This window comes from Trachinotus anak, unplaced genomic scaffold, assembly GCF_046630095.1.
Source record: "Trachinotus anak isolate AG129_WGS33_773 ecotype Australia unplaced genomic scaffold, CSIRO_AGI_Tana_v1 ptg000013l, whole genome shotgun sequence".
Lineage (NCBI taxonomy): Eukaryota > Metazoa > Chordata > Actinopteri > Carangiformes > Carangidae > Trachinotus > Trachinotus anak.
This window is the reverse complement of record NW_027273864.1, coordinates 30052202-30065009: the sequence shown is the minus strand read 5'-3', so window position 1 is coordinate 30065009 and position 12808 is coordinate 30052202. Positions and strand designations below refer to the sequence as shown.

General features: G+C 44.2%; 1 protein-coding gene across 2 annotated transcripts in view; it reads right to left on the bottom strand.

Annotated features, from left to right (window-relative positions):
- rims4 (regulating synaptic membrane exocytosis 4) overlaps positions 1 to 11142 on the bottom strand; it is a 163065-nt gene extending 151923 nt beyond the window's left edge. For both annotated transcript variants that reach the window (XM_071494155.1, XM_071494154.1), the window contains exon 1: positions 9656 to 11142. In XM_071494155.1, coding sequence (XP_071350256.1) covers positions 9656 to 9752 — 97 coding nt within the window. In that variant the 5' untranslated portion in view covers positions 9753 to 11142. The remainder of the gene's footprint in view (positions 1 to 9655) is intronic.
- Between the last annotated feature and the right edge of the window lie 1666 nt (positions 11143 to 12808).

The following is a 12808-nucleotide window of genomic DNA, read 5'->3' as shown; positions in this document are numbered from 1 at the left end:
AAACAGTTTATTTTAATTTCACTCCTGTCTCAGGTTTGTGCAACCAAAGGTTCTTGGTTCAACATGTTAGAAAACATGCTGACTGGTTTTCTTGCAGAGAGTCAAACAATGACTCTCTCAATGACTCTGTCTGTTCACTAGCTTAGCTTAGCATTAGGCCTCTTCCATTAATCTCACTGTGCCTCCTGCCTGTCTGGGGTCTGGAGCCTTCAGCCGTGTTGCCCCTCGACTCTGGACTCTATGACACTGATTCACTTCCTATTTTCAAATCCCTCCTCAAAACACACCTTCAAGCTCGTTTATTCTGTTTAGCTCACTTGTGTTTTTTCATATTTATTTTATGTAATTATATTTATTTTTATTTATTTTATGCCTTGTACTTGTATTTTACTGTGTGTTGTAGGGTGTCCTTGAGTGCCTTGAAAAGCGCCTATAAATTATATGTACTATTATTATTATTATTATTATCAAGTCTGGAAACGAGGAAACAGCCTGGTTCTGTCTGAAGGAAACTAAATCTGCCAGCACCTGGAGAGCTCACTACCGAACACGGTATATGATTTTACAGGGCAATGCAACTGTTTCTTAAAGGTTTCACAGAGATTGTAGTTTGGGTCAAAATTTGTCAGTGATGACTTTTGTAAAACCTCCATCTTCCTCTGACCTTTAACAGCCGATAAAGGCTTCACCCTTTTTTGTTATGCAGGAGCTGATGTGGTAGAAAAAACAGTTGTTTACATTCAAAGTGAACATTTTTCAGACATGTTGCAGCCTGAGACAAGGACACTGGAAATGAAAACTGTTCAGAGTCTTGAAAACAACAACGTCAAAGCCAAGCTGTTTTTTCACAGCACAGGAACAGAGAGAGGTGTAACCCAGAGCACAGGCCGAGAGAGGTGAAGAGGGAGGTCAGAGGAGGAGGAGGAGGAGGAAGGAGAGAAGAAGGACAGATGAAGACGAGAGAGAGCAGGAGGTGAAGGAGAAGGTGGAGAATCTGAGGCATCGAGGCGACAATGAGGAGGAGAGGAAAAGAAAGGAAGGAGGTGCAAAACCAACCAGCAGGTAAAGAGGAAAATAACAGGTCAGCACGAGAGATAAAAGGTTACCACAGGTCATTCTGTCGCTCTTTCCTTCCTATTATCTGACTGCGAACAGACTGAGCAGAGAGGGAGGATCTAACCTGTCGCCTCAGACAATGAGCGGCGTCTGTCAGAGCTCGACACATCGACACGTTTCCTATCATGATGACACGAAGCAGAGCCGTTCACAGCCGAGGCGTTAATCTGGAATCACACTCGTTCATTACATAAGGACGAGGCTCCGCAGGCTCGTCTGGCTTTGTCTGCACTTGAAGCCCACACCACAACTTGACTTCCTGCTCTCAGTCTGTCACGGAGCCACCTGGAGGAGCATCGTTCAGACCTCCACCGTTCTTCACCTTCCTTTGGTTTCCTCTCTGCAGATCCGTCTCTGGCTCCATGTGTTCGCTGGGTTCATGAATTTTTATTAATGCAACAGATTCACATCTGACATCAGCTCTTTTAACAACATTAAGTGAGTCAGGAACCTAAATACAAAATCTGTCAGCTGTTCTCCATCTACCTGCACCAACACCACACCCTGCAGCAGCACTCTCCAGCTCCACCTGATCATTCAGTCACATCCAGTTTCCAGAGCCTCTCTTCTGATTGGCTGACTGTTTTCTGAGGGATCCAATAAAAATACAGCAGATTTCAGGTAAACACTCAGAGAAATCCTGCAAGGTTGGACGGTGGGTCCAGGTGGGCGGGGCTTGGGGTGTGGCTGAGGGCCTTGACTGCTTTGTTGTGACATCACAAAGTTCCAGAAGTCCTGACGGCTGGTTTTAAGGCTCAGTTTCTGAATACAGGCTGTGTGCATTTCTCTGTGGACTGAGGCTTTGATACTTTCACAGTATTAATATAGAACCTAGACCTGCTTTATAATCACAAACACATGGACATCTACCTTTAGACAGTGTGGACCTTTAAACACTGTGCTCCTGCATCAAACCACATCTTTCCTGCTGCTGTATTGCTCAGTATAACAAATGAACACCTCCCCCCTCCTCCTCCTCCTCCCTATAGAATAGACCTCCTTTCCTGGTCGTCCATTTTTTACTCCTGACTTTTCTGGGTCGTTTCTGCAGCTCAGAAACACACCAGAGACCTCTCTCCTTCTCGTTCTCCCCTCTTTCTCCTCTGCAGCTCTCAGTGTCTTTGACACCAGCTCTGTGCTTCTCTCTGCCTCGTTCTTCACGCTGAACGTCACTGTGGCCACATCCACAGCCATCCTGTCACTTCTTTCATTAAAAACACCACTGATTTTCTTTCTGCGTCTCTCCTCCTGTCCTCCCTGTGCTCGGCCTCCCTCTGATGTGACAGCAGGGATGAAGACGGAGATAGAATGATGACTGATTGAACAGAGGGACAGAGGAGAGGACTGGAGGGAGGAAAGAGAGGAGAGATGTAAGAGGAAGGAGTAATGAGCAAGGAGGGAAGGAGACGAACTGAGCCATTTTAATTTTTCCTCCCTCCCTCCCTCTCTCCCTCCATGAATCTGACCCCAGGTTGATGTATGATTGATGCTGCTTTTTCTCTCCATATCTGCATCTTTCCATCCCCCACTGTCCTTTCCTTCTTCAGTCCCCCCATCCTCTCTCCTCTCATCTGTCCTTCCTTCCTTCCTTTCCTTCGCTCTCTCTACCCTCTGATTCATTGATGACTGCTTCTCCACTTCCTCCGACAATGCGACATCTCATTACCTCCACTGTTATTTTGATGCTTTAGTACCTGATGCTCACTCACATGTAACTTCCTTTAGGATGATCTCAGTCCAGTCACATGGAAACTTTACCTTTAACCTGATTATAGTCACATCGTCCTACACCTGATCTTCATCTTTAACCCAAACTTAAATCCCAAATTAGCCACTTGAGGAAGTGAGGGGCTGTTTTCTGTCTTCATGTGAGAACATTTGGTTCCTAGAGGCAGAGAATTACAGCGGCACAGACTCACACAAAGACAAACAGGATCAATTAGTCTCCTGGAGCAGCAGCAGCTGATTAATGAACACTGAGAAAATAAAACACTTAAAGAAGCTTTTTCCAGGGCACCTTTGCTTTCATGAAGCATTTTTCTCAGTGCACTGTGGCTCTCATCATCATCATCATATATTTGTTATCATCAATAACTCCATCCATCCATTGTCCAGAATCACAGATACTGATCCCAATACTTTCATTATTAGAAGCAGCTTATGTATTTTCATGTAGGTAGAGCAGTGTGTCACGATCATGAGGTTTATTATCATCGACAGGATAAATCCAACTACACTTTAATGTTCACTAAATCATTTGCAGAAGGTTAGCAATCATTTTAGGGAGTGGCAGAGTTTAGTATCCTGGGTTTGATGACCACATATGTTCATGTCTCAGTGAGTAAGAGTCAGCGCACTCGTACGTGTTCCCGACACCGGAGCCTTGTCTTCACCGACAGTTCTACTCTGAAATGAGAGAAACTGAAACTGGTATCGATCCGAGTGAAGCTAGAACCGAGCTTCGAAAATGAGACGTAGTATCTGTGGTATCAATCCACCGACCCCCAACACACAGAGAGAGAGGACGGCAGAGAGATGTGTGGGAAAGAGAAGAGGACGTGTTAGAGCTGTTCTTCAGTTGTTCAGATGTTGAGATTATTTATCATAAAATGGTTTAGACTGATGGAGTCAACCATGAAAAGACAAATGGAAAGTCAAGCTACAGACGTTATTTTCCTTGAAATGATAGAAGAACAAAGTTATTATTGGGGCTGTTCTTCTATAGAGAGAGTTTTACTTGCTCCAGTCAACATATTCAACAGCAACAACTGGGGGTAATCAAGGAGCCTTCTGGGAAATGTAGGAAACCAGAGGATGAGCAGATCTGAGGGACAGTGTGACTGTGACTTTTGCAGGGATTGCTCCTGTACACAGAGTGGACGCTGGACGTTGCTCAGAGTCAGACGGGTGATGAGGGAGACGCTGAGTCTACGCTGAATTTTTCATGTTTTACACTGAATCTGTGACGCAGCTGAATCACCTCAGCTGTCAGGCTGTCACCAGAGGCAGCGAAGTCTGACACCTGAGCTGCTAGATAACACATACACGAGGGTGTGTGTGTGTGTGTGTGTGCGCGCGCGCTCTGTCTGCTGATGATCTGTGAGACACAAGAGGAAAAACTGAAACTGAAATTGAGGTCAGAGAGAGAGATGAGAGGAGAAGATGGGATTCATTTCTTATTTACTACAAATTCACCCTCCTGCCCTTCTAAGTATTTTAAGGATTTACACTTTCACAGTGTGAATTCAGTGAAACCAACCAAAAGGATCACTGAACTTGACCTAGTTGTCAGTTTATTAGGAACCATTTGAACTGATATATCAGAATATTTCTATCAGTTGGTCTTTGTTTTCTTTCTTGGCGAACACAGACGACTCATTTTGAGGGAATGATCGAACAAACAGTGAATTCTCACCACACTCTGGTTCTTCAGGATCTAGATCAGGCCACAAATCACAGCTTCCTCTTTCACTGATCACTGAGGATTCCTGCGAAACAAGTGGCTCAACTTTTTTTGTTTGTTTGGCCAAATGAAATACGCTCAGGTGCACAACTGTCAAGATAAAATAGCTGTAAAATCCTGAGCTGTAAAATCCTGTGTTATAGTCTCATAAACCACTGAGAGCATGTGGTGGTGTCTGCTAATAGAGTGCTGCAGGAATTAGTTAGCATTTTATTACTTCCTGTTCCCTTGTCCTGAGGTCTCTGGGTTTTTGGTTGATGACTTCAAATAAGGTCTGTTTCACACAAGCTCAAGACATTTTCAAGTTTTATTCTACGACATAAAATCCGTCATTAAATCCCTCAGTCCTGATTCTTTTAGTTTCTCCGTCTTTCTCTGTTAAAAAGGCCGGTTGCGAACAAGAGTCTAAATGAGACGACAGAGGTTGTCGGGGACGTTAAACGTCATCAGTCCAACATGAAACCGACCTCCTCACCAGTCCACCTTTACAGCCTCGCTGTGTTTCTACAAACTGTCACTAACTCTGTCAGAGGAAAGGCTTCTGTAGAAGAGTTCAGAGCAGAATCAGACTACAGGCTGGAGGTTAGTGGTGGTGACGGTGAAGTCATGTGACCGTGGTGTCGTTGGTTTAGAGCTTAACATGAGCTTTTTACTGCTGCTGGTTGTATTTAGGCTTCAAACATCATGAAGTGGAGTCATTAGTGAAGATGATCCTGCTGAATTAAACCTGTCAGGATCAGAAACTGTTGCTGATTTTCTGTAATGATCCAGAAGACAATGGAGAAATCCTATTGGCTGTTTGTGGAGGGAACCAGGGTGATAATAACTTCAGGGTTAGCTGTCACCCTGCAGGACTCTATACTTAAAACTCATGAATCTATAATTCATCTCACCTGCACCTGTAACCAAGCATCAACCTCCAGGTCTGAAACATGAAGCATCAGCAGTGAAGAGCTGAGAGCTGCAGTTCCTCTAATGACCACTAGAGTCTGGCTCCAGCAGTGAGTCAGTCCCCAGAGACTCCCATGTTCAAATGTCCAACTTTACAGCAGAAACAAACATGTTTACAGCCTGGTACAGAAACTGTTCTGGTCTCCAGAGATCATTTCCTCCTTCATGACACCTGTACGGCTGAATTTTATAGAACTCACCTGTTTACATTTTATTAAGACTTCAAGTTCTGAATACTTGAGGGCGTGGCCTCTTTGAGTGACAGGTATGATAGCCACACAGTGACATGCACAGAAGTCTCATGTCCACCTCTTTGCCCAATTCTGGATCAGCCAGGAGTTAGGGGGCGGAGTCAGGCACTGCCAAGATGGCAACGGCGGAGCAGCTCACTCTGAGCTTCAGAAACCTGTGGGTGATGTCACAGAGGCTACGTCCATCTTTCTTTACAGTCTGGACTAAGATGATTCATAAGCTTATGGTGGGAATGTGTGATTCTGTAAATTCAAATCCACAGTAACGCTTAACGTATATAAACAGCAGGGACAGCTGCTGCTGTCCAGTCCGTCTGTTTTTAATCCGTCTCTCGTCCTTCCTGTCCTGCCAGGGGACCGTGTCTGAATGAAACCAGACTGAAGTGAGAGGGAAGACAAATGAAACAAAGAGCGTCGGGGCAGAGGAGAGGAAGAGCCGAGGGAGAGCGATTAAAAGACAATTTAAGGTGGAAAGACAGAGTTAACCTGCAAACAGGATTATAAAAACCACAGAGTGAAGAGTGGACCGAGAGAGAGACAATGAGACAGACAACAAGAGAGAGAGAGAATTAACCTGCAATCAGGCCTCTATTTAGCTGCAGTCAGCCACAATCAGCAGCCATATTAGCATTTAATTAGACTGAGAGTTAGAAACCACGGCCTGCCGCTCCACTCTGATTACCTCACACACTGCTTTCATATCTGTCTGTGTGTGTGTGTGTGTGGAGACATACACTTCCATTCGTGTGGGTTCAAGTGCACCCACGGTCACAAGTGGGTGAGTAAATGTGTGTATACACACACACACACACACACATTCAACATGTTTTTAGATGAGAGACTAAACTTTGAAATTATTTTCTCAGAGAAGCACAGACACAACTAAAACACAACTTTAATGAATCTTTGAATGAAAACAATCAAAATAAAATCATGGGCGGTGACATCGCACTGAAGTTAGAGGACGTCCCAGCTACAGCCGAGCTACAGCGACAACATTAACATGCTAACGTTTGACATGTTACACCATGTTCACCATCTTCGTTTAGTTACTGGACAAAACATAAATTCTCAACAATTAATATAAATATTATTTTAAAAAATCACAAAGACACGAAAATATGAAAATCACATCAATTGATGCAGTTTTAATTTTTTTTTAATAAATGCAAAATGCAACAATTCCCACTATAATCATGACTCACATTGCAATGGCAATATGACGTTCAGCCATGGTTATTACAACACATATAATGTTTACTGACGCTGAGTGAGGTAGTAACTAAACTGTGTAAAATACAGCTACAAAGCGTCTCAATGAGCTGTTTGTAAAACAACAACCTCAAACTACATCAGTAAATGTGGGAACTGATCAGCAGATGCTCTGCTTCTGCAACACATCTACAGGCTGCAGCCACATGTACCTACATTATATTAATAATTATAAATAATTATAATAATCTTAATTTATAGAGCTCTTTTCAAACTCTGTTACAAAGTGTTTAACTTTGGCAGCAATAAAATAGAATCAATAAAATCAATAGGTTTGAAAGAGAAGAAAACAGAGAAACAATCAGTTGTATAAAAACCAATACAGGGAAATTCCAGGAGAAATAAAAGGAAATTTAAACCAGGAAAAGCTTTCTTACAAATTTGTGTTTTAAGAAGAGTTTTAACGGAGGTCAGACTCTGCAAGGGCAAACAGCGGAGGTTTTTTAACAGTTTTTTATGGCTGGTGCATTAAGTCCTTAAAGGCCACTGGAGCACAGAAACAACAACTCGTGAGAAACTCAGTCAAAGCTAAAGATTGTGGAGCTGTTGACTTGTGGTTCAGGATCACTCAGTGCTGGTCCTGGACTCTGTGCAGCCCAGGGCCCAGAAGCCCAAGAACGAAACCCCCACCCCCACATGCAGACTATTGGCAGACGCTGCAATTTGCAGATGTTCCCTAAACGCCTCACATATAGACCATTGGTAGACATTATAATTTACAGATGTCCCTTCCATGCCTCACATGCAGTGCACTGTACAATGTCTTTATGGGAGGTTTAAGGGGGGTTATAGTTGTCATTGCAAAATGTACCAATATGCGGGGCCATCATGGGCCCCCTTTTCCCCAGGGGCCACCAAACAAAAGCCTGGTTTGCTTCTCCTGATGCTGCACCTCTGAGAGACTTTCACCATCATGATCGCAGGTGATTTTACTCCTGTGCGCAGCAGTGATACCTGTGATGGTTACAGGCCATGCAGACAGGACAGAACGATCTGCTGGTCACTTCTACTGTCTGAAAAACAGCTCAGCTTCACTGTCTCCTTCTCAGATTCTTCCTTTTCCAGCCATTGCGTCTCACTGAGGACCAGATTGCGCCAAAGCAATTAGATGCCAACGGTCGTGTGTGTTGCTGAGAAGCAGCAGGTGTAAGTATTGAACGAGACAGTGGTGAAAATGAGCTGCGCTCTCAGAGCTCTGGGCGAACGGTTCGGTCGGACTTGGAAATGACTGTGTAGATTATTACAGCAGGTGGTTTCATCTGAGCAGACGATTCGGTTACGTACCAGCTGTTCCAGAGAAATGCAACTGTGTGACAAGAAACTGTTTCACTGCTGCAGCCTTTATCTCTCCTGTTTTTATTCTATTATTTGTTTATTTATACTTTATTTAATCAGGAAGTCACATTGAGATCAAGATCTTGAAAACAATACAGTACAAAATACTGTAAATTCTTAAGTTGTCATTACACTGTTAACTCCGTATCTGTGACCTACTTAGCACCGGCCTATGCAGACATGCATCTTCAGATTTTTTTTTTTATATAGAATACAATTATCATTTACTTCCATTTGCGTGGAGGAGGAAATCCAGTACAAACCTACCAGCAGACGAGATCAACAGGAAACCAGGAGTAAAATCAGTTCAGAGCAAAATACATTACATCATCTAATGCATTCGATTTGAGGAAATATTTGATCCTACTGACAATCTCATCACCGAAAACCTGACATAACCACACACAAGAGCCCAGCTCTGTCTCTCTCTCTCACACACACACACACACACACACACACACACCAACAACAACACAAACCAATCTAGGTCTAATTTTACTGACTTAGATTCACAGATACACAGCAATTAGTCTCAGTGGACAGAGAACCTGGTGACCACAGATGCATGAACACATGTAGTATGATGGCATGTGACATATACACTGTATACTGGACACACACACACACACATTGATATATTTAATTAAGTTAAATGCAAACATTATCGGCTGAGTGGACATCTGCCAGTCAGTCATCAGCCATGTGACTTTGGCTTCTGTTTTTTTGGCCACAGGCAGGTCTGTGTTGTCTGTGTTTGTCGTTACCACATATTTTCAGTTTCATTGAATCTTCCCATTGTCTTTTCAAATAACAGGTGACTCATCTGACGTCCTGGAGTGTCTGGTTTTGTAGATTTTCATTTTAATGACACAAAACAGAGAAAAGCAGCGAATCATCACACTTGAGAAGCAGACTTCCTCGTCCATTTTCAAAACCATTAACAATCCATTTTCTCATCTCTTAATCAGCTGATTGGTTCAGCTCTAAATGTTGGTGAGTCAAACATTTAACATATTATCAATAATGATGTAAAATCTGCCTGGATGGACGCAGTCATTAATAAAAACAATACAAGAGGTTTTTACAGGACGTTTGTATGTGAGAGCGACAGATTTACATAACGCCGCCTGACGTGTGGAGGGAAACATCAGTTTCCAGCAGACAGGTGACAAATAACCTGTGTCTCCCGCCCTATGTTTTATATATGGCTCTTCAATCTTCTTGCAGTGTGTGTGTGTGTGTGTGTGTGTGTGGCAATCCCACTCACCCCCATCATCTTCGTCGAAGGAGTTCATGCAGGGGAAGTAGATGGCGAGGGCCTCGAAGGACGCCGACAGGCTGATGCGGCTCTGCGATCGCTCCATGTAGAGGCCCGCCGTCGGGCCCGGGTCGGCCGGCTTGGCCAAGCGCGGCTGGGCATTCTTCACGCGGAGTACGGCTCGCGGCGTCTTGGATGGCTGTCAGCTGCCCCCCACGGCAGATCCACCTCACCCCGGAAAGAAAGAGTCAAGCAAGAACCCTCAAGAAGATTCTCACACCGCCTGAAAATTGGCGCCAAAACTTCCGGCGGCAGAAGTTGACGTCAAAGAAAGATTTTGATGCTGCTCAGATGAGACGCAAGTTCCAGTGGTGCAACATTGTCCTGCAAATAAAAAAGGGTTACAGAGTTTTGATAAATCTGATAAATGATGCTGTGTTTTGACGGGAGTTCTGTCTCTGACTTCCTGTCGCCTCTAGTGTTTGGTTTCTTCTTTTGTTTCCGTTCTCATCCTCCTCTTCATCCCTCTCTTGTCCAGGTGACAGTCTGATGTCTGCTGGTGAATCTCACGCTGATAAAACCTTATCTTGCTCCTATTGTTTCACAGCAAAACTCCCTGAACTCTGCTCTCTGCATGTCAACCTCACGCCCTCCTCCTGTTTGTGCATTCACAGCTCGGACGCCTGGTCTTCTTCAGAGCCTGCTGGAGGAAGGAAGATGGGAGGAGACGCTGGCGGTGGAGGTCATGTTGACGCCCAGCAGAATCAGAGCTTTTCGTTTCCGTCACTCAGCGTTGTCATTTCATTGAGCTTCGACTCAATGAAAGCATCTCTGCCACTTTCAAAACCCAGGAGACGCCGGCTGCAGGAGCTGCTGCAAATCAGCTTCGTTTCCAAGCCCGGATCAGCCAGGAGAGCATCAGTTGCTGCAACAATTGCAACTGAGGGCAATCTGTTGCTTCTGCTTTGCTGTGAACTGTATCACAGATAATGTTCCGCTGCTGTTGCTGTAAATGTCTTGATGTTGTGTTGCTGTCAGCGAGGTTTGCTGTCTTCTTCTCTCCTCTGTCCTCTGTTGCCGTGCCGATGCTCCACTGACTGTCTGCTCCTGAGACGGGAAAGGACAGAGAGAAAGAGAGAGAGAGCGAGAGATGATGAGAGAGGGAGAGAGAGAGAGCGAGCGAGAGAGGCTGTACTGTTTAACAGCTTGTGTCTGACTGGACTCATTCACTGGCGAGCTGCGTGGAGAGTGAGAGAGAGAGAGAGAGCGGGGTGAAAGGGAGGGGAGAGCGGAGGGAGGAGGGAGGACAGAGGGGATGGAGAGCAGACTGTTGCTGGCAGCCCGACCAATCAGAATGTGGATGAGGGAATAAGGGTGTGGTTTGGGGACAGTGGAGGCGATGCAGAGCAGAACAAGTTTACAGTCTCTCTCTCTTTCTCTCCACCTCCTTGATTTTAGTGATCACCAGCCTTTTCCAAGCAAAGATTATCAGAAAGACAAGAATTTCAGCCTGAGGAAGATGCGTTCAGGTGCTGCAGGACGCCTTCCTTTATATTTTGGATGCAGAATATGTAGAGGAATATATAATATAAGAGGAAACATGATGAACTGAAATGTCCTAACCTTTGTCCAAAGCCTCAAAGACACAACTTCAAATGTGAACAACTGAAAGTCAAGAGAAAAGGAGCAGATCTCAGGCGATAGTTCAGATCTCTCTCGGCATCACGAGATGAGGAGCCGTGATCACAGTTAGTTTTGCATCCCACACGACAGAATAGTGAATTTAGTTGTTTTGCTTGTTCGAACACAGTGTAACATTTGAGTGTGAGATGCTCACACTGAGGCAACACTTGCAGACAACAGCCTTATCCTTGTTGGTGAGGTCTGTGATATAAACCCCAAAGTACTGTCCTGATCACATTTTGTTATAGTTACAGCCCGAGCACTGACCAGACCCTATTGGAATTGCTCTGTTTATTATTCTTCCCAAAAACGAATCGCCTGTTTGATACCTGCTCAAAGACTCATAAAGCTGTGCACATGCATCAGGCCTGGTGGAAATTTACGTGTTTTATGAGTCTTGTACATTGGTGTGGTAAAATGGCTCAAATGCACCACCTAGAAAATCTCAATGAGGCACAACTCGTCCTACGTTTCATCTCCATGTATGAAATTCAGTAGGCAGATCTAACATGCCAAGACCAACAAAAAAGCCTCTTGTGCCCACACCATAAACCCAACAGGAAGTCGTCCATTTTGCCATTTGGAGGTGTTGTACTTTAACAAACACCTCCTACAGAATTGATGAAACCGACATCATATTTACTCAGCCTATTCTAAAGACCTTTGTGATGCTAAATTGTGAAGCTTTTGAGTTTATGTTGAACGACCTGTCCATGGCGGCACGGCAAATGTTGGTGTTTCACCCTGGGAAAGGAAGTCGTTAAAACTCAAGCACACATTGTTCACACTAGTCCAAACTTTAGTTTGTCATAGCACCACCTTATGGCAACAGGAGATATAATTCCCATTGGCTGTTGCTCTTTTAAAATAAATGCAGACATTTTCTATGACTTTGTCTGGGTGTGTTTGATTTTCTGACCTCTTTAGTGATTTTGCGCTCCAAGAGACTAAATAAGAAAGATGTTGTCTGGTCTGGACCTGGTCTTGTGGATCAGTGTTAGATGCTGGAGGGAGTCAGTTTAAGAGTCAGGAACAGCCACAGTGAGCTGTGAGACAAAGAACTGCAGGCGACAGGCTGCACACCTCCAACTTTACTGCGTCCTGCTGTTGTGTGAAAAACTACTCCTGCCATGTGCAGTGTGAAATCCGATTGCGGTTGTAATTATTATTCACCAACTTCTTTCATTTGGATCTGAATTTGCTGCAGGATTAAATAGCAGATTCTGAAGGAGTTCTGTCTTCATAAGGTCACAACATGCAGACAGCAGGAGATTTGTGATTTGCTGCCTGTGGATATTATGCTTCATTTGGGAGGCAGAGGGAACAGACTCGTGGGGTTTCACGTCTTGATGCGTACCTAACATGCTGTTTGTTTCTGTATGGATTATTACATTTCTTAAAATGGAAACTTTTATAAACAAGTGATGGGTGAAAAGAACAATACAGAAATGTAGACTGCTGTCTGCAGCTCACTGTGGT